The sequence below is a fragment of the Rhagoletis zephyria genome, unplaced genomic scaffold, assembly GCF_001687245.7.
Source record: "Rhagoletis zephyria isolate East Lansing unplaced genomic scaffold, Rhagoletis_zephyria_1.1 Rzeph_scaffold_00050, whole genome shotgun sequence".
NCBI classification, from domain to species: Eukaryota; Metazoa; Arthropoda; class Insecta; order Diptera; family Tephritidae; genus Rhagoletis; species Rhagoletis zephyria.
Window position 1 is genome coordinate 10637 of NW_016157134.1, and position 27227 is coordinate 37863.

The 27227-nt window shown below is 39.3% G+C and overlaps 2 protein-coding genes across 2 annotated transcripts; both read right to left on the reverse strand.

Annotated features, from left to right (window-relative positions):
- Positions 1–3109: 3109 nt before the first annotated feature.
- LOC108368269 (uncharacterized) lies at positions 3110–10709 on the reverse strand. Its single transcript, XM_017623100.1, has 2 exons — positions 10492–10709; positions 3110–4043 (listed from the first exon to the last, which is right to left on the reverse strand). The coding sequence occupies exon 2, from the start codon at positions 4038–4040 to the stop codon at positions 3528–3530; it is 513 nt and encodes a 170-aa protein (XP_017478589.1). The 5' UTR covers positions 4041–4043; positions 10492–10709; the 3' UTR covers positions 3110–3527.
- A 7271-nt stretch (positions 10710–17980) lies between these two features.
- Positions 17981–20996, reverse strand: LOC108368158 (uncharacterized protein K02A2.6-like). The gene is made up of 3 exons (XM_017622946.1): positions 19889–20996; positions 18728–19297; positions 17981–18660 (listed from the first exon to the last, which is right to left on the reverse strand). The coding sequence occupies exons 1-3, from the start codon at positions 20994–20996 to the stop codon at positions 17981–17983; spliced, it is 2358 nt and encodes a 785-aa protein (XP_017478435.1).
- Between the last annotated feature and the right edge of the window lie 6231 nt (positions 20997–27227).

Here is a 27227-nt window from a genome sequence, read left to right on the forward strand (position 1 = left end):
TTGCATAACGAAAAACAAATTTATAGGGCCCCTAAACCATACAAAATCATTGCGCAGCCCGAGACTTTTACAAGTCAATATTGTGGAAATTACTACACAATAAAATTGCACATTACTGTTCAACTTCTACATTTCTAAAGTGTTGAACACAATGAAAACGACGAGCTACGGGCCACAGCTTCCAATTTGTCATCTTCATTATCTAAACGCGTTGTGGATGACGCCATTAAATTTTTAAACGCGGCAGAGACATCATGAATTTGTATGAGTTTAACATAAAATAAGAAGAAANTTGCCAGAGCGATGAAGGAATTTAATACGCTCACAAATTCTGCCGACATTCATTTTTCATTACCTAAACCTAGGTTTAAGCAGTTGCTGAATGAACTAGTTTAATTCATTCAATCATTGCAATTGTTAACTGTAAATAGTCTGTAAGGAAATGTTTATGTTTTCTAGATTATAGCTGCAAATAAATAAATAAAATTATCAACACTGGTCGCGATGGTGGAAGATAAAGCCCCCACTGCGATGGAAAGACCAGTTTTGTAATTAAATCCATCGCCACGTGAAAACACATTTTTCGGATTATGACATACGTGAACGTACTCATCCCATTCAACTTATACAACAGACATATCACGTAATATTCTGTCGTATGGTTTTCGATCCGTGAACGGATGTTACGATTCGAGCCCTGTATGCTTATTTGCATAACGAAAAACAAATTTATAGGGCCCCTAAACCATACAAAATCATTGCGCAGCCCGAGACTTTTACAAGTCAATATTGTGGAAATTACTACACAATAAAATTGCACATTACTGTTCAACTTCTACATTTCTAAAGTGTTGAACACAATGAAAACGACGAGCTACGGGCCACAGCTTCCAATTTGTCATCTTCATTATCTAAACGCGTTGTGGATGACGCCATTAAATTTTTAAACGCGGCAGAGACATCATGAATTTGTATGAGTTTAACATAAAATAAGATGAAGAACCTTATCTGTCGCTGGAAAAATAGAAATAGATGTAATCTAGCCACAACCACAGTCGTCGCGTAGCCCTGTCGTCGCCAAAATAATTATCTACATAAGAATACGTGGAAAAATAAATCGTGTTCGTGCTATAAGCTTCTTCAGTCTGCAGGCGAATGCTTCAAAAACTAGTTCAGCAAAGGTTCAAAGTAATCGACGTAAAGCAAGACGAACGATCGAGTTTAAAATTGCAAGAGAAACAATGAAGTCTACGGACGAATTGAGCATGCGGCCTATCGTTCGAGATAGATAATAAAGCTGTTACGCTGGCGATTGCTCGATAATGGAATTTGGGAATGGAATTGATGACTTGTCCTCGAAAGTAAACGGTTACCTCTCCGAGCTTTCTCGTTTCTTCACTGCAAGGAGGGTTAGGATCCACTCCTAAAAATCCTCAGCTACGCCTTTTCACCACCTGGACGAAGGAGGGCAGACTGCAGCTGGGTATTCACGTCGATGACCTACCAATTTCGACTTTGAATAAACCGAAAATACTCGGAGTAACGTTCGACAGTCTGCTCATCTTCTCTGCGCATACAACCTCCTCAAGCCCTCAGCCGGCAGTACCTGGGGCAGAGACAAAGAAACGTTGCTGACCACATACAAGGCAATTGGCCGGCCTGTTTTAAATTACGCAGCACGATTGACTCGCCACTCTTACTGGAACGTATTCGTTTTAACATTCCATCTAAAAGCCTTCGAAGTCATAATATTATTGTATGAGATCGAGTAAGAACAATATAAGCTTCTAATGCGCCAATTGCCAGAGCGATGAAGGAATTTAATACGCCCACAAATTCTGCCGACGGAAAGACCAATTTTATAATTAAATCCATCGCCACGTGAAAACACATTTTCCGGATTATGACATACGTGAACGTACTCATCCCATGCAACTTATACAACAGACATATCACGTAATATTCTATCGTATGGTTTTCGATCCGTGAACGGATGGTACGATTTGAGCTCTGCATGCTTATTTGCATAAGGAAACACAAATTTATAGGGCCCCCAAACCATACAAAATCATTGCGCAGCCCGAGACTTTTACAAGTCAATATTGTAATACTATGTCTCCATTGTGGGATTTAATGAAGATTTAGCCCAACCAAAGAAATATTTTATAGTAATATCATGCAGAGTCTTCTCCGCTTTCTACAAGTCATTTACGCGCTGCGACAAAATATTTATAAAATTCGGTAATGGTTCTGCTTCGATAACATTGCACCGAACATCCTCTTGAACTCAGTTCGTATTCATGATATGCCAAAGGCCCACGATTGGATTTTCGGTTCCCTCCTATGAATAAGAGAGTTCTACAAAAATGTTTCTTTCCGCAAATGTTTTTTACCGTTTTGATAATTTTTCTTAAATTCGGGAAAATGATTCGGAATATGGTACCATTCTTTACACTTTCCAAACTATATATTATACATATATATTTACCACGAATAAGAAGCCAATAATATTCAGAATTCATATAATGAAATTCCGCTTGGTACCTTACTTTTATCTGTCTATATATCAATGTCCGCAACTGTATTTATAAAATCATACATTAGCAAACGTCAAATTTAAAAATGTGAACGTCAAACATATCTCGTTGTGGTAATGGAGACGGTTGTGATTTAGAAACTGAATTTATTAAATCTTAATGGATAAATCTCTCAATGGAGACATAGTATAAAAATTACTACACAATAAAATTGCACAAACCTTGTTTTTGAGAAACGTTGCTCAACTAACTATGTGCAAGAAATATGAATGTGCGTTGTATATTTTGATAGCATCAGCTTTAAAACGCAAGAAAAGAATATTAAAAAAATTATATTTTTTCTACGCTCTTATCAATATTTTACTGCACGATCTGAGCACCCAAATCAAAACTTGACTAAAAATTGCGCAGTAGTCGCTGTTAATTTCGGAATAGAGCTAGGGCTGATTTTCTGTGGAGCGGGAAATAAAAGAATACAACTGTGTTAGAAAATTGTTTATTTCTGAAATTGATGGAACTCAACTTACCACATCTGTCTTCTATAGAGATCGCCAGAAAACTAATATCCTCAGCTTACTTAAACATTAGAGAGCCTGGAGTAGTAAGCGGAGCTTTTTGACGAACGCGGTAAGTTAGGGTTGTCATTTGGCGAACGGAGTGAACATTCCGCCCGCCTTGCAGTATTACTGCGAAAAGCATAATTCACAATTTATGTAATAGATTCATAGGTAGTGGATTACAATTCAGAGGTTCATATATATACTCACATATATTAAGCGCAATTCAAAGTACAATTCATCTTAATAAACTTATCTAATACAATTTTCTAATTTAACTACATATATTACAATTAAAATGTGTTGAGGCTTGCCTAGTGAGTCACGCCTGAAATAACCCATCCTAGTAGCGTATTTTGTGCAACCAACTGTCCCGCAATGGAGGGCATCAGGCCAGGCTGTAAGAGTTTGGCGTAGAGATCCGCGCCTAGTATCATCTCAACGGGTGCTGCTTTATGGCTTGCACGGTCTGTTGCGATAACGAACGCAGCGGGGTCGGCGTTGGGCTGATGGTCTCAGTGTTAGCGCAGACGGAGAACTCTTCATGACTACCAAGATTATTACGTAGCGTGAGATAGCATACTCCACCAGCTCCACGCACTGGAGTACGGAGTCGCAGCCTTGCGACGGTAGCAGCGGAAATTGTGGTCGCCGGACTCGCGGGGCTGAGGACAGCCCGCACTGCGGTGAACCTATCCGCAGTACGTATACGTATTAACACCGTGGGTGATACCGCCAACATCTGCTGCCAGGGGAGTGCTGCTGATCGTCGCTCTATTATAGTTCGCACATTTCGTCGACGACGGGCACCTTGACCACGCCAGTTGCTACAATAGCGATATATGAGAGCCGTTCTCAACCGTATTTCGGGAGTCATTCGGCGGAATTCGGCGCACAACCGGAGAGGATGATTTTCCTTACACAGACCACAGGCGAATTGAGACATTTTCTAAAGGAGAAAAATATAGTTAGTTGAAAGAAAATCTAGTGTGTTTCGTTTGGTAAAAGAACTAGTTTGACTACTGGTCTACTTATTATACCGCGCTGTGTTTGAACGTCAACGATTCGCTCTTTGTCATCTGACCCGGGATGAATCTTTACTATCCTGCCTAATCTCCACTCGTTTGGAGGTATGTTTTCTTCGCGGATAATTACTAAGTCGTTGACACTTAGGTTTCTCTGCGGATATTTCCACTTATGCCGTTTTTGTAATTCTGATAAATATTCAGATTTCCATCTTTGGCAGAACATCTGGTTCATGGCTTTTAACTTTTGCCATCGATTGACCAACGATATGGGGTTATCATTGACTTCCGGTTCCGCTTTCGCTCCTCCATCAACCAGAAAGTGTCCTGAAGTAAGCGGTGTGAAATCACTAATGTTATCCGACATTGGACTTATGGGGCGAGTGTTTAAACATGCTTCTATTCTGGCTAGTAGAGTAGATAATTCTTCGAATGTGTATTTCATTGAAGCTGCAATTTTCCGGAAGTGGGTTTTGAATCTTTTAACTCCTGCTTCCCACAAGCCTCCCATATGAGGAGCCCCTGCAGGAATGAAATGCCAATTTATTTCCGAAAAATTACCGCTGTTGGCTATGGCTTCGGGCCATGACTATAGAAATGCCTTAAAATCTCTTTTGATTTCTCGTGAAGCTCCTACGAAGCTTGTGCCGTTATCTGAATATATGTGATTTGGACAACTTCGGCGAGAAACAAATCTTGACAGGGCTGCCATAAATGAGGCGGTTGAAAGATCGCTTGTGGCTTCAAGATGTATGGCCTTTGTAGAAAAACATACAAATACACATACATAGCCCTTTGTAATCAAACACGCTCGACCTGTGAAGTTTTTCACGTCAAATGGGCCGGTGAAATCGACACCCGTGGTTTCAAAGGGTCTCGTTATTTGCGTTCTTGATGCTGGAAGAGCAGCCATTAGTTGGGTTTGCTCCCGTTTTTTATACACAACGCAAGTTTTGCAATTGTGTATAGTGGATCTAATGAGATTCTTAGCTTTCACAATCCAATATCGCATGCGTAAAAGACGCAGGACTAGCTGGTTGCCGCCGTGAAGTGAGACCAAGTGAATAAATTTTACCATTAGTATGGAAAAATGGCAGCCATATGGCAATATGATTGGGTGTCGTTCGTCGAAGCTCATTGAAGGAGCGTTATTTAAGCGGCCGCCGACTCTCAGAAGTCCGCCGTCGTCTATGAACGGGGTCAACGATAGAATCGTGGACTTTTTTCCCGTTTAAAGAACCTAAAAATTCGAGCAATTACTCGAATGGCCCTTGAAAAGCTTGAAAAGCGTTCTAAAATATCTTCGAATGGAAGCACTGACGCTGTATGCACCCGAATAGCCTTTGCCTCGAGTGTGGTTTCAAAGTTTTCATTGTATTGGGGTTTTAACCAATTTGCTTGGCTGAGTTTAAGCCACTTGGGACCATGCCACCAAAGTTTATTTTCGTTTAACTCTTGAGGAAAGAGACCACGACTAGCGAGGTCTGCGGGGTTCTCTTCGGAGTTAACATGATTCCAGTTTTCTATTCTTGTACTTTCTGCGATTTTGGAAACTCAGTTGGCTACAAATGTAGACCACGAGCATGGTGGCTTGCTTAACCAAGCGAGAACGATTGTGGAATCCGTCCAGAAGTATAACCCTTGGTAATCTATACCCATTTGGGGCAGAAGAAAATCCACCATATTAGATAGAAGAACTGCTCCACATAATTCTAATCTCGGTATAGAGATGGTTTTTACAGGAGCCACCTTTGTTTTAGCTAGAAGCAAATGTGTTTGAACATTTAAACTCGCATCCTGCACACGAATACAAATAGCAGCTCCATACGCCTTTTCTGACGCGTCGCAAAACCCGTGAAACTGTATGTGACAGTTTGGCCTATAACTCACCCATCTGGGGATTCTTATAGAATTAATATGAGGGTAGTTATCCAGAAACGTCTTCCATTGATGGAGAGTTTTTTGATTCAACTGTTCATCCCATTTTGTTTTTTCTAGCCAAATTTGCTGCATCAGAATTTTTGCTACCACAGTAATTGGACTTAACCAGCCTGCGGGATCGAATAATTTGGCAATTGTGGACAAGACTTCTCGTTTTGTAAACGAGTCTTTGTTATCCAAAGATTTTGCCAAGAAATAAAACTGATCCGTTTTTGCGTTCCGTCGGATGCCTAATGTCTTAGCCTCGCTGGTATTGTGTATTTCAAGAAAGTCAGTAGCTAGTAGGTGATTTCTTTGCAGGCCTAAGAGAATTTGTTTTATGTTTGAAGTCCACTTTCTTAGTGGAAAACCTGCCGAGTTTAAGGCCTCAATAAGTTGGTCTCGTGCTTTAACTGCCTCAGGTATGTCATGTGCGCCAGCTAGAACATCATCCACATATGTACTAGAGTTAAGGATTTCTGATGCTAGGGGATATTTCAACTTCGTGTCCTTAGCCAGCTGCAACAAAGTGCGAATTGCCAAATATGGTGCGCAATTGAGACCGAAGGTGACCCTGTCTAACTGAAAGTCCTTGATCTCCCCTTCTAAAGAATCTCTAAAGAGGATTCTTTGATATGTGGTGTGCTTGGGGTTCACGACTATTTGTCGGTACATTTTCTCGATGTCCGCATTGAATACATATCTAAGTAATCTCCATCTTACAATTAAAATTGTCAAATCGGTTTGGAGAGGAGGATCTGTGTATAAAATATCATTTAGGCTGACTCCATTCGAAGTGGGACAAGACCCGTTAAATACCACTCGCAGCTTCGAAGTGGTGCTCTCAGCTTTATGAACATCGTGATGTGGAATTATTAGAAGGATCTTCGAATTTATCATATCGAACTTCGTGCATATGATCTAAATCCAAATATTCCTCCTTTATTAAGGGTTTTTTGCTTAGAGACGTTTCGCTTCTTAGAAATTGCCTCATCGCGATATGACGAGAAGCGCCTATATATGCCCTTGGAGGTGAATGTTTGAAAGGGAGCGAAACTACATACCGACCTTCTTCATTGCGGAAGGTGGTATCTGTATAGAACCGCTCGCACTGCTCTTCTTCGACCGTAAGAAGCTTAGTCTTTGGTACTTCTTCTAACTCCCAAAATTTGGTGAGTTGTTGATCTAGTGAGACCTCATTAAAATATGTTGAGTAAGTGGTGTTTAAGTTATTTCCACTTGTCACGGGTCCGGTTAGGATCCATCCGAGCACCGTGCGTTGAGCCATGAGAGAGCCGAGGATATTCTTCTTTATCCCATTTAAAATAACCTTTGGATAAAGGTCTTCACCAATTAATAAGTCAATATGTTGACTCTTAAAGAAGTTGTTGTCTGCCAGTGGGATGTCAGGAAGCGTTTTTAAAATAGCGTCACTGATTGAATGTGATGGCAGTAGACCTGTCAGCTTTGGAAGTACCAAAGCATCCCCCTTTATTCGGAAACCCTTGTTACGAAGGGAGCAAATGCTGAAGGTACAAACTTGCTGTACCCTTCCAGAGATGGCTTCGTTTAGCCCGGATACCTGTGCGCGTATACCCTTGCTAGGCAGATTGAGGCGCTTTTGTAGGCTTTCAGAGATAAAAGTCCCCTCAGATCCTGAATCTAATAAGGCTCTGACAGTGTATGTGTTATTTCTGTGACAAATGGTCACCATGGCAGTCCCTAGGAGCATACATCGCTTATTGTCAATAGGGCAATTGGAAGTATTTGCTTTGACGGATGCCGTATGGGACTTAGTCGACGTCTGTTCTGTATTTGAGGAAGACGGTTCTTCAATTTGCTCTCTATGAAGCATAGTATGATGCCTTTTTTTGCATTTGGCACACGTGAAACTACTCTTGCAGTCATTTATTTCATGTGCATCTGGCAAGCAGTTAAGGCAGAGGTGGTGTTTTCTCGCGGCATTAAGTCTTGCATTGGGACTCATATCCAAAAACCTTTGACAAGTTTTTAGGATATGAGTTTGCGAAGAACAGATTTTGCATCTGATATTATGCGTCTTAACGAGATGGGTATTTACTCTCTTTGTTTGCATTTGATTATATTGCTTGAAGTTGTTTGACCGATTACTATTAGCTGATATGCTGGCTTTGGGATGGACGTTAGAGTTTCCCTTGAGATCGGAAACTGTTTCAAGCGTTTGAAACCTATTGGTTAGAAATATGTCTAAGTCCACCCATTTTGGTATCTCTGTTTTTGTTTCCAGGGTTTGTTCCCATAGGGCAAGAGTATTTTCGGGGAGCCTAGTTGAACACAAATATGTGAAAACCGCATCCCAACATTCAATGTTTATGCCCTGCAGTTTTAGCGCCGAAATGCAGCTATTAATTTCGCGCTGCAATTTTTTCAGCGCTGCTCCTGAGTCTGAGGAGATATGTGGCAATTTGAACAATATTTTCAATTGAGAGTTTATAACAACTCGTTTATTTTCATACCTCGCAGTTAAATTCGCCCATGCTAACGCAACCCCATCATTAGTGAGGGGGGCTTTCTGTACTATTTCCCTCGCCTCACCTTGAGTTTTTTGATTAAGATGGACAAGTTTTTCCACCGGAGATAATCTAGCGTTGTTCCGATAAATGGCGGTAAACATGTCCCTAAAGGAGGGCCACTGTAGATAATCACCATGAAATATTTCGGTATCGCATGGAGGTAGGTGGATACTAGGCAGCACTGGCATCTCAACCATCCGTTCAGGTTGAAAAATAGTCGAGTTTGTATTTTGATTAAAGGCCGTGAGATTATGTATAAGTTCACCCATTAAAGCTCCGCATCAAACATATGCTTGGTAGCAGTTGGAATATTTGAGCTTGATGGAATCTACAGTAGCCTCGTGATCTGTATTCGTTGTATTAAAATTCGACAAACAATTTTTGTATTCAGCCTTAACTTATATATACATCGATAAATGATCGATGGACAAAGGCTTTGTAAATAAATATTTAATGAAATAATTATTGAACGTTTAGTAATGATCGAGACTTTAAAAAAGTGCAGCGTTAGAACGTTAAAATTTAAGAGAAACACCGAATTTCGTTATAAATTCTAAGCACCGGACAACTAAATATTATTTAATTTATCTATTAAATTTTTTGTGTTCTTGGACGATTAAATTGCTTTAGTTGTAACGCGAATCAGATGAGCATTAATTAAAAAAAAAAACTTAAACGAACTCCAATTTACGTTTAACAGCTTGCATTGAAACCGCACAGTATTTACCACACAGAAAAGGTGTCAGAAAAAAATCTTTATTTCATTAGCGCTTTTTATTGTATTTATCGCAACAACATACACGCACTTGCTATAAACAGTCACAACTTTAAGGGTTGGCTGTAAAGAATACACCAAAACTGCAATCGCTTCACTGTAGATATTTATTATTTTACTAATTATTATATGTACAATTCAAATTAAAAGCAAATAATTTATTTATGAACACCAATTACAAATTTTTATTTCATTTTTTGGCCGATGTTTGCCCACTGTTGTTTGGTTGCTGGGTAGACTCCCTTTTGAATGCGTATGCGCTGTTGTTGTTGTTGTTCAGCTTAACTCCCACACTGCTGCTGTGATACTCTGTGTTTTCCTTTATGTCTTTGATGTATATATATATTTTTTTTTTATTTTTTCAATTCACACGCGCGTTACAGCATATAAATACGGAAGTATTTTAGGTGTTCGCTAATCGTAGCGATAATATGTAATTTATATGTACGTACATATAAATATGCTTTATTAGTGGAAAACAAACAAAGTTGCGAATTTAGCACAAAGAAGGACGCGTGAGAAACTCTTGAATTTTCAATGAGTTAAGAGTGTTCGGATCTGTACTTTCCGGTGTTCGCGTTAAGAAAAACAAATTCTCTCGCTTTTCTCTTCCTTTTAATAAATAGTTACCGCTTTTAAAATAGTTCCGTTTAAGCTTTATCTCTTTTATTTTGTATATACATATGTATGTATGTACATATGTATATTCTACTCCAACCCTCTAAAGGCGAGTGTTGCTTGAAACTTCGCGAATTATATATGTTAAGAATAATCGACGTGAAAGCGAGAGTTAAACTATTTTATGTACATGTACATAAATAGGTGGTAAATAATAATTTTATGTACAATATGTGTACATATGTACGTATATCGGTAATGTATGTAATGGTATGGTAAGAAGCGGTATTTATTTAAAATTTTAACCAAGTATATATAGGTATTGTACTTATCGAAGTACACTAACAAAGAATTGTCTTTTGTGACCTTTAAATTTTTTTTTTTATGCAAAAGCGAGCTGCCAAAATAAGTTTCAACCCTCACTTTTGCTTAGATATTTTCTTACCGCTTTACCGTAGATGCAGAACCAATTGGTGGAAATGCACCCTTTAAAATTTAAAATTGTACCTGTTTGTTTGCAGTTGATTGATGTACGGAATTTTAAATTTTCACCAACAATGCGTCGTTGTCTTAATTTCCCTTCTTCGAGAAAATCCGGTTTTAAGGACCAGTGTTAATTTCGGGATAGCTGGGCTGATTTTCTGTGGAGCGGGAAATAAAAGAATACAACTGTGTTAGAAAATTGTTTATTTCTGAAATTGATGGAACTCAACTTACCACGTCTGTCTTCTATAGAGATCGCCAGAAAACTAATATCCTCAGCTTACTTAAATATTAGAGAGCCTGGAGTAGTAAGCGGAGCTTTTTGACGAACGCGGTAAGTTAGGGTTGCCATTTGGCGAACGGAGTGAACAATCGCCATACACGACACAAGTTATTGTACTATCTATAAGTACGGCACTGTCGTTTGCTAATCGTTGTGCACGCATTGTCTGTTTACATTTTATGGGGAAAAATTAGTGAAAAAGTGAATATTTGCATAAAAATTAGTATTTTTTGCACAAAATCTGTGGAAATTATTAAAACGTGGATAATTGCATTAAAATTCAATAAATGTGAGCGTTTTAACTATAAAATATGACGAAATTGTAAAAAGCCTCTGTGTGCATGCACAAAACACATTTCAGGAAAAGAAAAGAAGAGATGTTACTGAAAAATTATGTCTAGAATTGTTGCAGCGCAGTCTATATTTTAAAAATTGCAGGTTTTTGTAAATATTGCGCGAAAATATCAACCAGAAAAACAGGAAATACCTGCTCCAAGTGAATTTTTAGACGCCAAATGAATTGAAATATCACGACCGAGTGTGCGAAAGTATAGTCGTCACGTAATCGTTTCATCATGATTGTGACGATTAATCAACTATGATTGGACGACCAATGTGCAGAAAGCCTAACACAGGCATGAGCAAAATATCAAACTGATTTTGATTTGAGCGCAATAACTGTGATTAGTACAAACAACCCCATACACCACACAAACGATCTATGAAAGCCCGATATTGCGCAATGTTTTTGGTGATTTTGGGGCCCTATAACAGCAGCGTGTGCAAAGAAATTCCGGGTTGTATTTCCCTTATAAGAGTTACAAAATCCAACTTATAAATATCTACATATAAAATTGTAAGGCTTTAAATAACAAGAAAAAAATTACTTGCCTATAAACTGGTAATAGTATTTGAAGTTTTCAAAAATTAAATTTTGCCAGCCAAATGTATCAAAATGGGGCATTTGTGAACAAAAAATTATCAAATCATAAAATTTTTAAAAAATAGTATCAAAAATTATACAATTGTATCAAAACGGCAACGCTGTTTACGAACCAACTGAACCCTGCAAAGCATGAGCATGGTTCCGTAAAGAGCACAGCACAACAACGGCACTTAACGCCATCAACACCCAGATAACACGTGGCCTTAACCTCGACCGCACCTGTGAGAGAACTGTTTTAGTAGCGTTAGATCCGTCTAAGGCGTTTGACACCGTCAGTCACTCCAAGCTACTAGAAGACATAGAGGACTCCTCTCTCCCACAAGGATTCAAACGGTGGTCGGAAAATTATCTGAGTGGTCAACATTCGACAATAATGTTTAGAGACAAATTGAGCAAACCCAGGGTTGCCAGGGGGTTCCACACGGTGGTGTCCTTTCCTCATTACTGTTCAACTTTTATATTTCTAAAGTGTTGAACACAATGAAAACGACGAGCTACGGGTCACAGCTTCCAATTTGTTATCTTCATTATCTAAACGCTTTGTGGATGGCACCATTTTTTAAACGCGGCAGAGACAGCATGAATTTGTATGAGTTTAACATAAAATAAGATGAAGAACCTTATCTGTCGCTGGAAAAATAGAAATAGATCTAATCTAGCTACAACCACAGTCGCCGTGTAGCCCTGTCGTCGCCAAAATAATTATCTACATAAGAATACGTGGAAAAATAATTCAGCAGTTGTGGTCCGTACCTCGTCATTTTCATTGTGTTCGTGCTATAAGCTTCCTCAGTCTGCAGGCGAATTCTTAAAAAAGTAGTCCAGCAAAAGTTCAAAGTAATCGACGTAAAGCAGGACGAACGATCGGGTTCAAAAGTGCAAGAGAAACAATGAAGTCTGCGGACGAATCGAGCATGCGGCCTATCGTTCGAGATAGATAATAAATGTGTTACGCTGACGATTGCTCGATAATGGAGTTTGGGAATGGAATTGATGACTTGTGCTCGAAAGTAAACGGTTTCCTCTCCGAGCTTTCTCGTTTCTTCACTGCAAGGAGGGTTAGGATCCACCCCTAAAAAATCCTCAGCTACGCCTTTTCACCACCTGGACGAAGGAGGTCGGACTGCAGCTGGGTATTCACGACGATGAGGTACCGCAAATGTCAACAAAGTACAGAACCGCAACAAGGTCCTCAAGCCGCCAGCCGGCAGTACCTGGGGCAAAAACAAAGAAACGTTGCTGACAACATACAAGACAATTCGCCGGCCCGTTTTAAATTACGCAGCACCAGTGTGGTCGCCGGGGACCAGTTGGAGGATATGGAAGAAGCTGCAGGCGACCCAAAACACAGCACTCCGGACAGCGACCGGATGTCTTCTGATGTCGCCAAAACATTACCTGCATGGCGAGGCGCAAATGCTCCCCATAAGGGAGCACAAAACAATGCTCTGCAAGCAATTCTTTGTAGGGAGCCACAGACGTGGACACCCGAACAGACACTTGCTTGCAGAGGAGCCCTCTCCAAGGCATATCAGAAGGTATCTATACGAACTGACGGACGAAGTCCAGAGGTTCATACAGCAACCGCTGGGCCCGACAGCATATCGACCGGCGGCATTCACAGAGATTCCAGACCTGTGAATGCGGTCCTGAGCACACGACCACCTGACGTGAACGAGACGGAGCTTCGTCTGCCTCTTGAGACTCGGACCACAATAGCCCAGCTTCGCTCTGGCTACTGCAGCATGTTGAACTCATACTTCAGCAGACTAGATGCGGATGTGCCAAATGAGTGTCCGACATGCGGAGAGATACCCCACGACTCGAAACATCTCTTCGCATGCTCCCAAACCCCTACTCAACTGACGGCTCTGTCCCAAATATATATGCCCAAATGTTAGCTGATTACGCTCAAGAAATGGTTGTGCCATGAACAAACTAACAAGATCACCTAATCGAAGAAGCAAGAAAAAAACATATTTCTGAAAATAAACAAAGGAAAATGAAAAAGGTACGGAGGTTGAGTAAGATTGTATTGGCATTTATTATAAAATATAATAAGTGAAACTGAATAAAAATGATGAAAAGGTATTCACAAAATATGGTTTTAGTGATAGAAAGTGTTTCGCAACCACGTAGCACAGCTCGATCTTTCAATGTCAACGTTCTGATCGCAAAAGTGAACCCAATTTTCACGCAAATTTACTCTTCTTGGCAAACTAAACCAACGCGCAAACTTGTTCCAATCACAACCACTTCATTTGTCAATGTTATTGTGGCTTGTTAACATTTTATTTTTTAATATTTTTATTGAGCTTTGTACCACGATTGTTTATTAGGAAAAATTGAAAAAGCAACGAAGTCTAAGCGGTAGACTTCAATTCATATCGGCTGCGTTTCTTTATACATTCCAGATAATCCCATTTCACAGCCAGAATAAACAGAATGCGTTTGAAATATACGTTAACATATCATCAGGAACGTTCTAAAGAATAAGTAAACAAAAAAATTTTATTCCAAACGTTCAGAACGAATAAAGAAATGCAGCCATCACAAATTTGTGATAAATCAAATTTATAATTAAAATCTAAACTAAAAATATCAAAAATGCTACGTTTTAGTTCTTTATACAGCCCTGTTCTGCAGTCCGATTCGAATCAGAATCGGATTTGTTTCCGATTGTTGGTGTTCTGCATCCAGAGAGTCGGATATTATTTCCGATTGCGCCTTATTCTACAATTCGATCCACTTCGAATCGGAATGCTATCGGAAATTTGATGTTCTGCATTCCGAGTATCGCAAAATTTTTGTCGGAATTATTCCGATCAAGTAAAAGCCAGTGGAATAGCAAAAGAACAAAACTAAAATCAACAAGTAAGAAAGTCTAGGTCAGGCGGAGCCGAACATTAAATACCCGGCGCAAGTGTTAAATATACGATTTAAACTTTTCCGAAAGCTACTGCTACATGGCAAGCCAGGGTGTATAAATTTTAATTAAATTTGCGCCCTTAAATTTCGAAATATTGAAGTTTCAAGCATTTCTGAAATTTACCGCTATACGAAATGCGGCCTCAATTTTAGTACGATTCCAATAATTTTTAACGTTTTGCTTTTATGTGGCAACCACAATAATCATACCGAGTTTGGTACAAATTGGTAGAACGGTTAACGACCCTACAAGAATTGTGTGATGGAAACTAACACATTCTCATTTATCTTACTAACGCATTTACAAATTTTGCGTTGGTTAAAAAGAGACCCCTAAATAAGGTCATAAGTTGGAGGAAGAAGGAAGATCACATGTACACAAATGTTTACATCACATTTTGCATATTGCTCTTAAAAAGTTGATAGAAGTTCTTGATTGAGATCTCCATCACCAGTGATTATCACATGATCAATCAAATGACTATCACTGTTCTTGTAGGGGGATACATATATGTGATCATAAGTGGAAGTTGCCCGCCCATTTTCCAAAATTTTATCGTAAACGTATTTCTTGGTAAAGAATTTTTGCAAGAATCAATTTTTAATAAATTAGCTTTAATATTTACTGTTTTATCGAAGATTTTGTATTTCTTCAAATTACCGTTATATGGGATGTAGGCGCGGTTATTGTCCGATTTTAAAAATTTTCGGCCGTTTGATATGCTGTAGCAAAACTAACAACTGTACCAAGTTTGGAAGAAATTGGTGTACGGGTTACCAAGATATACACATGTAACCATAAGTGGGCGTGGCTACGCCCATTTTCCAAAAATGTATAACGTTCTTATTTTTCGTCTAAAAATTATTGTAAATATCAATTTTGAGTGAAAAATCTTCAGTAGTTACTAAAATATCGCAGTTTTCGTGTTTCTGAAAATTACCGTTATATGGGAGGTAGGCGTGGTTATTGTACGATTTTGCCCATTTTCAATGCCATCTTTCCACGCCCGAAAGAAGTGCACGTACAAAGATTCGTTAAGATAACTAAATTTTTACTCGAGTTATCGTGTGCACAGACGGACGGACGGACTGACGGACAGTCACCGCTTAATCGATTTCTCTTTTCATTCTGATCATTTATGTATACATTTGTCTTTATCTATCGATTCGTTTTGCCTGTTACAAACAACCGTTATATGAACAAAGTTATAATACCCTTGTGCACAAGTGCGGTCGGGTATAAAAATATAAATGTAAGTGATCAAAGGAACATTTTAAACTTTAGAGAACAACAAAAAATGTACGTAAACGAATTAAAACTGGCAATAGTTATAATAAAAAAAACAAATTAAACTGCGACAGCTTGAGTTGGAGCTAGAGCGTTTCAAATTTGAAAATAGTAAAAAGTCTTATAATGTTATTTTATTACGTAAATTGTTTATTGTTTAATTACAAAACTCGTTTTAATTAAATAGGGGTAATTTTATTCGCAATTTCGTATCCAATTATTTGTGCTTCACTTTTCAAATAAATTTCTGTTAGTGAAAATCTAACAACTTCACTATCTACATACTTCGCTATCGTTTTCTTCAACTTCTTCATAGGGCACTGTCACACGGTCAGTATTTATTGACGTGATCCACGTATCGCGAATTTTATTGACGGTGTAGCATGCAGTATTGATGGATTGTGATCCATATCGCAAAATTTTTAAAAACAGTTTTCCCAATGCTAGGGAGTCTATTTAGAGCTTTACAAGAATTAAACTTTTTCTCGTTTCGCACTATGACTTACATTAGAGGCACTTAGGTATATTAAATATAAATTTCGCTTCTTATAGTTTTTTTTTTAAATTCTTAACATTTAAACCTTTTCCAAATTTAGAGATCTTTTTTGTTTTTAATTAAAGGACTTCATTTTTTACGTTATCTTGTAATTTCATTCGGTTTTTTTCACTTTTCCTAAGGTTTCTCAATATTCTCGTTCTCAGAATTTTGTTCTTTTCAACTAACTTTATTTTGACTATTCTTTTTTTTTGTTTTTTTTTCTAAAACTTGAATTTTCACACTTTTCCAAATTGCATATTTTTTATGGTTTTATGACTTTTCTCTCAAACTTTGCTAGCGATTAGCGTCACTGATTCCTGGCAACAATAAATACACTGTTTTTCCCAAGAGGTAGTTTGGCAAGGAATGTAGGGGCTTGTTTCGGGTTCTTCCCTCTTGGAAGAAAACTCTTACAGCTCTACGCCCAGGGAAAGTTGCGTTTTTCGTGCGAACGGCGGACTCCGACAGTTGTTGTAACCGTAGTTGGGGAGGGAGTTCCAAGCGTCCTCGATCATCAAATGGCCAAGGTGGGCATCTACATGGTAACAGTACCGTCTCCCAATGCAATGGGATGTCTAAAAATACGTACGCCCACACCAATGCGCCACAATTTGGGCTTCTTCGGTTTATATTCGAAGAGGCGGTGGTGTGGGGTCTGACTATGCTGGTTGAATTTTAAGTCTACCAAATGCACTGCCGGAAGAAATGAAATATAAGAACTACGGCTCCTGATGGCCCTTGGCTTTCTATTCGTACCTTGTTGTTTTGTTGCAAAAATCAATAATAAATCCTTTAAAGGATCTGCTCTTAAAATTCCAAAATGGGCACGTTGCGTGGAACTCTGCTGAACGCAAGGAAGACAACTTGTGGTTATAAATTCAAGCGGTAAAAAGGCCGAGTGTAACCGCAAAGCGTTTATATACTCAAGTTTTCCAGTTCTAGATCATTCTTTGGAAATGAGCAGTGCTCTTCTTGCATTTTCTGTGTAGTTAGAAGTAGCATCTTCTCAAAGCTCGGGAACCTAATTTAGAAGTNCTGAATAGTACCCATTAACCTACCCACTAATGCCTGGCAATGCCATTGATGGGCAGCACTGCAATACGATATTGCATTGTCAGTACAAGTGACAGCTGGTCTGTTCGATCACAGCCAAGATCTGTGAACGAACAGAACAACCATCTTGACATTCATATTCGTGCTTTCAACCCTCGCGCTTGTGCTAAATTAGCAGAAAAGTTTAAAGTTTTTTTAATTTGATAAAATAAACGTTTCTAAGCCGTAAGTGGCTTCAAATGAATCATCTGCGTATATTTATTGGTTATACACTCAACGAAAGGGGTAAGCTGCACTTTTATGTACAACAGAGGTTGTTACACCAGCCGGGTGTTTTACACCAACGTACCAGCGCGAAATACATAAAAAGTACGCCGCGAGGCGTTCATCATCATTTTCTTCATCCCGTAAGTTAATTCTATTACAATGTACACTGAGAGAAAATTATGACACCAACAGACGGAATATTAGCGGGAATCAGCTACGAATGTCTTTGGCATGATAAGTACCAATTTCCTTTCCTTGTAAGTCTTCTAGCTGATAGTAGCAGCTGCCAAGCTTCTTCCGGATTCTGCATTTGACAAATTGTGAACCTAGTTTGGCATTGAACTTTTCCGAGAACTTACTAAGAGCGAAGTTACGACGGTATACTTCTTGGCCTTCTTTATAAGAGACAGGTTTTGAACGTAAATTATATTGCTTAACGTTTTTGTCGTATGCCTTGCGTATGTTTGCTTGTATATCTTTTCTCAATAACGCTAAGTTATCTGATCGGGAAAGGGGTACAATGGGCTCTTCAAGCAAGGATAACTCCTTCAGTAGTTTGTAGTCTGACCCATGAGTAATCATGTCCAGACCAAATAAGGCTCGATACGGTGAACATCCTAGCGATTGATGAAGGGCGGACCTCAAGGAACAGGATATGCTTGAGAGATGTAAATCCCATTCAGACCGGTCCTTTTTCAAATACGAACGAATCGCGGCTAATAAAGAACGATTTACGCGTTCGGCAGCATTGCTCTGCGGCGAGTATAAAGCAGTAAACACCTGTTTGATACCTAATTCGGTTAGGAAGGCTTTGAAGTCATTAGCCCTGAATTGGGTTCCGTTATCGCTAACAAGGGTTTCGGGAACTCCAAAGCTATGAAATACATTCTCTAGAAGGAATTTTTGTATAGCAGCAGAAGTAAATTTTTTTTAAAGGTTGAAGCCAGTGGTACTTACTAAAATGGTCAAGGACAATGAGTAAACCTATATGCCAATTTTTACTACGAGGGTATGGTCCTAACAGATCAATATACAACTTTTGGAAAGGTCGACAAGTAGGGATATGAGCACCCATTGGAGGACGTAAAGTGATATTGGGAGCTTTATTCTCCTTGCAGATCTCACATTGTCGAATATACTCGCGTACATCCTTCGCCAAGCCAGGCCAGAAAAGATAACGACGTAGCTTCTCGATTGCCTTTTGTATGCCTGCATGCGAAGACGTGAGGCTGTCATGACCTTGCTTTAGGGCTTCATTTTTGAGCCTCTCTGGAACCCATAGCTTCCAAGTGGATTTATCCTCGGTACCATCGCCAACAGCGTGTTCGGTTCTAATATACAAAAGGTTATCAACAATTTTTATATCAGGAAATTTTTCAGGGTTTTCACTAAATTTGTTTTTAAGTGTTACGTAGGCCTCGTCTTGAAAAGCGTCTGATTCAAGATCTATTATTGGCCTCATATCTAACTCTGATATTTCATTTTCGCATAGCCGTGATAAGGCATCGGGAACGATATGTTCTTTTCCTTTGCGATGTGATATACAGAATTTAAATTGCTGTAACCGAAATATCCATCGAGCAAGTCTACCCGAAACGTTTTGCTGCCGCATTAGCCAAAGCAGGCTGGAATGGTCTGTTACTACCTCGAACTCTTGGAGTTCCACGTAACATCTGAACTTTTCAATAGCAAGTATTACGGCTAAGCATTCACGCTCGGTGACGCTATAGTTGCGTTAAGCTCGGTTCAATTTCTGGGACATAAAATCTATAGGCTTTTCTTCGTTTTCGTCGGACAATTGAACCAGAACAGCACCAATGCCAAAATCGCTGGCATCACAATGCAAATAAAATTTCTTTTCAAAATCAGGGTTTGTTAAAACGGGGGCCGATGTCAAAATTTGTTTTAATTTGTCCATCGCATGTTGAGCTTCCGGTGTCCATTCAAACTTCTTTTTTGTGGATAACACTTCCGTGATTGGGTAGGTGAGGCCGGCAAAATTGGGAATGAAGCGACGGTACCATCCACAAACTCCAAGGAATCCACGTACTTGCTTCAGGTTTTTAGGCGAGGGCCAGTTTAAAATGCATGAAACTTTAGTGGGGTCTGTACGAATACCTCCGCTACCAATGATATAGCCTAGATAGTTAATGCTTGTGACACAAAATTGGCTTTTGTCAATATTAAGGGTTAAATTTGCTTTGCGAAATTGCTCCGCTAAACGAACTAACACAGTGAGATGTGAAGAAAAGTCTTCCGAAACAATGCAAAGGTCATCGAGATAACCGAAAACGCAATGTCGAAGATCGGGTGGAAGGATTTCATCCATCAGGCGGCACATAGTAGACGGGGCATTGCATAGGCCAAATGGCATTACCTTAAATTGATAAAGTGGTCGTCCCGGGACCGTAAAGGCGGTCAACGGCTTTGATTCGGGACTGAGCTCAATTTGCCAATATACATCTTTAAGGTCCAGTTTGGTGATTATATTAGCGCTAGGTAGTCTCGAAAAGATTCCGTCAATACTAGGTAAAGGATAGGCGTGCTTTTTTGTGACTTCGTTAAGTCGGCGGGCATCCAAGCAAAGTCGAACGTTGTTGGGCTTAACAACGAGACGCATGGGAGAACTCCAAGCACTTACCGACGGTTCAATTACCTCCAGTTGGAGCATACGATCGATTTCGTTATAAAGCAACTTCTCTACAGCCGGACTTACGGGGTAGAAACGCTGTTTCACAGGCTTTGCCTCTCCTACATCAATATGATGTTGGATAAAGGTGGTACGTCCTAAACCTTTAGTAGCATTCGGGAACAAGTTCTTAACGACTTCTAACTGCTGAATTTGTTGCTGACTCAAAGGGTACACGTTTTCGGTAGTTCCAGTTGAGTCCAAAGAGTTCTCTAGCGAACTAATAATGTTCGGTGCAAGTGAGAAGGTTCTCCAAAAATCGTGACCTAAGATTAGTTTCTGTTTTATGGAGGGTATAACGTACAGTTTCATTGGCCTTTTGACTGTTTTATAAGTCATCAGAATCTCAAGAACTCCTATAATTTTCTGTTCTTCACCATCTGCTGTTCTAGCTTGTGAGTTTAATGCTTTAAATTGAGGTATCTTGGAAAAATCTTCTGTTGCAAGTGAGGAACCGATGCAGCTTATATTTGCTCCTGTATCCAAGAGACCAAGTTCTTTATACGTCAAGAACGAGACTTCAGCATAGCTGCGCATATCGTTCTGGTTACTAAAAATTGTGGAGACTAAGAGTTTTTGGTTTCTCTTAATGTCGTCATAAAAGTTTTGTAAGCGCAACGTACGCTTACTCAATTTAAGAGGAATATCCTTAAAAATACGATTTCTAACGGCTAAATAGTGATTAAGCCTTTCTTCATACGATCGACGATAAAGGGGAACAGGGTTAGGGGTAGGTGGTAGCGAATTTATTTTTTCAACCAACTCTGGCTGTTTTACGCTTTCGGGCCCATCCGGCTGGCGTTGGATGCACCCGTTTGACGGTTTTCCGATAATTTTCGGAGACAAGCTGTGCACTGTGGCTTAGACATTCGGAGTCCCACATCCGTAGCAAAAAATACGACGTTCGGCCAAGCAGTTTTCCCAAATGTGACCTAACTTCTCACAGTTCCAACACTTGGTTTTCGAGTGGCTACTACGAAGAGATGCCAACTCTCCTCCAATATCTACCTCTTCTGTTGGTTCATGACAAGCGTCCTCCAGGGCATAGACTTGACGGCGATTGACTGCTCTTCTCGGTTTGGTAGCGCTATCTGCGCGGCAACTGAGCTCCTTTTCTAAATTCTCACTCATGTGTACTAACCTACGTAAATGTCCAACTGAGTGTACTGGCTGATACAAAAGCTTTTCGCGGGTTTCAGGGAGCAAATTGTTTTTCAAAATCTCCATAACCTCTTCTTCGTCCATTTGAACGCTGGACTTATCAATCAGTGATGCGACGGCATCATAAAAAGAGGAAAATGATTCCCCAGGCTTTTGCTTACGCGACCTAATCATCTCTTTGCTCATAAAAGCGGAGCGATAGTCTCTATATTGCTGCCGGAGAGAAGCGCAAATATCTGACCAAACTATCCGATCTACTTGCTTATGGTACCGCCAGTACCAGTCTCTTGCTTTTCCAGAAAACAATATATGCATGTGCTTACACATGGCGGTGAAGTCGCTATCTAAGGTTTCGTCTGTCAATGATTTGACCCTATATATAAACTCTTCTACTCCTAAGCCTTCTGCGGATCCATCAAAGTGTAAACTCCACTTTTGCTTGGTGTCAGCTGTCTTTCTATTAAGCGTGGAAGATGCCAGCGAAGCAGGAGTGCCACGAATAGGTATAGGTTCAGCATGGGTATATGTCGGGCTAGAACTGGGTTGAGCGTTCTGACTTACGCCCATGTTCAAGTTTGCCATAACTCTAGTCACAGTTTGTTCAATCATTTCTTGTAAAATTGTGTAGTCAACCGCGTTACCTGGACGAGAATTTCGGTTTCGAGTAGTTTTACCTCTCCTTCTAGTACCTGTGTCTCTAGGAGGAGCTTCAGCTTGGTTGGTGCTTTGACTAGCATCCAGGGCGGATGACGCTGCGGCGCTCGCATCCAAACCACGAGTATCTTGTGTCTCGGCAGCAGTTGCTGCTTGAGCTTGATTTAAAGCCTTAGTGCGGTTTCGAGTCATAACTCTTTGACCTGTAGGGGCAGAATTGGTCATACTTGGCTTGGATCCAGGCGAGCAATTGCCGACAACTATTTAAGGTCTGGTTGGTTAATAGTTTTGTTACAAATAAAGCAATTATCATGCTCTGCCAGCCAACCTTCTAAGCAAAGCTTATGAAAGACGTGTTTGCATTTCAACAAATAACAGGGATGGGTATTATTTATCTCTTGTTTACAAAGAGCGCATTGAGTATTGGTCACGGAACCTGACGGTGAAACTTGTCCGGGACTGTGTTCTACAAGCATGATCATGAAAAAATATCCTGGTTCGACATAAGCTGACGATACAACAGAGGTAAGACAAAAAAAAAAAAATCAATAAGACACGATAAGTAGGATGAAGGGCGTTTTTTTTTTTTTTTAATGAGCTATTGAATCTATTAGAAAAACGGTAACAGATCATTTTACTGCAGCTATATGACTCAAATTATTCGGCATGTGTACGCACATGGAGCATATGCACAAGTTCCAGACAACAACTTCACCATACCTCTGACAGAAAACTATCTGTTCAAATATTTGGTCTCACCAAAACTTCCTAAGCTAAACGAGAAAAAATGTATCGCAGGGACATTCAGTATTGGCATCCGATCTCAGCCAAATGCGCAATATTCTGGAAATGTGTACGACAGTATTAAAATGTCTTTGCTTAAGAAATTATGATTTCTCCAAAAAAATTGAGCTAATTTTGTGCGAGAACAATTCCAAGGATAGTAGCTGAAAATTGCTATCAAAGTTCGGATTTAAGCTGAGTCCCAACCTAGCCATACATGCTTCTCGGCATGGTATCCAGGCAGAATAACCAGCATCGTAGATTGTTGACTAATTAAGTACTCTAGCATCAAGCCTGCGGAAGTAAGACTGAGCTGATCTTATCATCGTCAGCAACTATGATACTAACTCCAAACTAAGTGTATAAATCTCACTACAAACCGGAAATGTGCTACCACTAACGATGGTTCAAACTCTTGGAAAGTTCGGTACTGCAACTACGTTCCAAGCAACGTGAAAAAAAAGAAAGCAGTCTTAATATGTACTAACTGGGATATCACCAAACCGTTAGCGGCCCCACGTTGGGCGCCAAAAATTTTTGTAGCATCACATGGGTATGTAGGTGGCTGTAGATTCCCCTAAATGCAGTTGAAGCGTCGCGGCGGGCGGAATCCTCTGGTGCCTTAGCTCGTTTGGCATGGGGTGGGTTTTTGCCCTCCTTCAACTGGGTCCACGTAAACTGTAATTATTAGGATTCCTAACTGAAGCTAATTAACAACAACAAAATTGGAAGCACTACCAAGGTACGACAAGACTATGAGAAAGCAAAATTGGAGAAAGCAGACACCCTTCTAACAATCGTGCTTACCGATGGGCGAGGTCTAAGGTGGCAGTCGACACTCGCTTTCTTACCCCTACCCAACCATGACCTTCTATTACAAAAAATTGTGAAGATCCCCTCTTACGAACACTTCTCCTTCCTCATTATGTCATCAAATGCCGCCCAGGAAAGTCAAAAATTTAATCCATTATGTAAACGTTAAAACCTCATTCCATATGCTTATTCATTCTAGCAAAACAACAATAAAAAAATTACACTACCACTAAAAATTACTTAATTTAAGGAAAAGTGAATCTCTTTTTCTTAACGGTAGTTTTCGGGTTTTTTTTTTTTTTTAAGGCTTTACTAACCCAAAAAATTCCTGGATCACAGTTGCTACTCACTGTATCACCTTACTGCGCAGGCCCAAGCCAATTAAGCTCTACTCCATAAAGCTCTACACCCAAGGCGGGAAAGTTGTAGCAACTAGGTATATACATATGTCTTATCCTAACAGCTAAATTCACAAAGGCTTTTCTTTTTGTGATAATAATCTTAAGAGCAAGCGATACCCAAAAAGAGGAGAGAATGTGTAGATAGGTAGGTTGGTATAAAAAAAATCAAAACGGTTTGCGCTTACAAATCTATTTACTTGGGTACATATTCATCGACATATGCACACGCTCATGCACCTAGCGACCGGCGCTTTCGCACAGGTATATAGCGGGTAACATAACGATCAACATAAATCTTCTCTTTGGGTCCGCTTAAGCGAAATGGAGAAAAATAAAAAATAAAAAAATATATTCACTTACATGTACATATGTTTGCTTACAGCTCCAGCGTTGAAAGGCCTTCCAGCGTTGCAGATGCAGTTTTCCCAATGCTAGGGAGTCTATTTAGAGCTTTACAAGAATTAAACTTTTTCTCGTTTCGCACTATGACTTACATTAGAGGCACTTAGGTATATTAAATATAAATTTCGCTTCTTATTGTTTTTTTTTTAATTCTTAACATTTAAACCTTTTCCAAATTTAGAAATCTTTTTTTTTTTAATTAAAGGACTTCATTTTTTACGTTATCTTGGAATTTCATTCGGTTTTTTCACTTTTCCTAAGGTTTCCCAATATTCTCGTTCTCAGATTTTTTTATTTTCAACTAACGTTATTTTGACTATTTTTTATTTTTTTTTCTAAAACTTGAATTTTTACACTTTTCCAAATTGCATATTTTTTTATGGTTTTATGACTTTTCTCTCAAACTTTGCTAGCGATTAGCGTCACTGATTCCTGGCAACAATAAATACACTGCTTTTCCCAAGAGGTAGTTTGGCAAGGAATGTAGGGGCTTGTTTCGGGTTCTTCCCTCTTGGAAGAAAACTCTTACAGCTCTACGCACAGGGAAAGTTGCGTTTTTCGTGCGAACGGCGGACTCCGACAGTTGTTGTAACCGTAGCTGGGGAGGGAGTTCCAAGCGTCCTCGATCATCAAATGGCCAAGGTGGGCATCTACATGGTAACAGTACCGTCTCCAAATGCAATGGGATGTGTAAAAATACGTACGCCCACACCAATGCGCCACAATTTGGGCTTCTTCGGTTTATATTCGAAGAGGCGGTGGTGTGGGGTCTGACTATGCTGGTTGAATTTTAAGTCTACCAAATGCACTGCCGGAAGAAATGAAATATAAGAACTACGGCTCCTGATGGCCCTTGGCATTCTATTCTTACCTTGTTGTTTTGTTGCAAAAATCAATAATAAATGCTTTAAAGGATCTGCTCTTAAAATTCCAAAAAGGGCACGTTGCGCGGAACTCTGCTGAACGCAAGGAAGACAACTTGTGGTTATAAATTCAAGCGGTAAAAAGGCCGAGTGTAACCGCAAGAGCGTTTATATACCCAAGTTTTCCAGTTCTAGATCATTCTTTGGAAATGAGCAGTGCTCTTCTTGCATTTTCAGTGCAGTTAGAAGTAGCATCTTCTCAAAGCTCGGGAACCTAATTTAGAAGTTAGTACGAGTTCAAGCTCGGCTTACAACTCACTTTATCGCAGGCGACATCTTGCGTCGGAAATGGTAGGCGATAAAGCACCGAGAAAAAGCTAAGCATGTACAGTGAGAGAAAATGACCATTACAAATATAAATGTAAGTGATCAAAGGAACATTTTAAACTTTAGAGAACAACAAAAAATGTACGTAAACGAATTAAAATTGGCAATAGTTATAATAAAAAAATAATAAAAAACAAATTAAACTGCGACAGCTTGAGTTGGAGCTAGAGCGTTTCGAATTTGAAAATAGTAAAAAGTCTTATAATGTTATGTTATTACGTAAATTGTTTATTGTTTAATTACAAAACTCGTTTTAATTAAATAGGGGTAATTTAATTCGCAATTTCGTATCCAATTATTTGTGCTTCACTTTTCAAATAAATTTCTGTTAGTGAAAATCTAACAACTTCACTATCTACATACTTCGCTATCGTTTTCTTCAACTTCTTCATAGGGCACTGTCACACGGTCAGTATTTATTGACGTGATCCACGTATCGCGAATTTTATTGACGGTGTAGCATGCAGTATTGATAGATTGTGAGCCATATCGCAAAATTTTTAAAAATTTTGAAATCTGGATCTCGGATCGCAATACGGTCAATAAATATTGAACGGGTAGCACTTTCAAAACGCGATCCATACATTTCGTCAGTACATCTTTTACTCTCATAACGCGAACATCGGCTCTGCCTTGGCTCTCGGGTCTTAAAATCTTTCAAAACAAATTTTAATTAACGTTGGAAATTTTAAAATAATTGTGGAATGCATTATCTGTAAATTATACATACAAAATAAAAATATTTTCGTTCGTGCGCTATCCATCAATCCATCAATATGGATCGCGATCCAAATATCGTGATAATTACTGACCGTGTGCCAGAGCCCATAGTCAAATTCAGGACTGTAGTGGAGAAAAATGTTGTGCAGGCAACACATCTGTTAATTATTATCACAACCATGATAAAAATATAACAGTAAAACCATTGAGAGGCAGTCTGACGTTTGCCAACAATATAATTTTAAAATCAAAACTCAAACTCACACACACATTCTCATTTTCAATCTCAAACAACAACAATTGTGAACAATTTAATTTTTTATTTTCAATTTTATTTGATTTTAAAATGTTGGCAAACGTCAGAAAAAAAGTATGGCCGACGAAATGAGAGGATAAATTTACCTTGTAATGTTTTTATCATGATCGCAAACTCTCATAGTTTGTACTGCAAGGTTACTAATCAACTCAGAAATCGACTTTTAAAAGAACTCCAATATTACGTGTGGCAGAATGCGTTTGGTTAAATACGTGTTGTATAGACCGTGGCTATGGATTTATATACGGTGCAACAGAAAAGGTTCCAG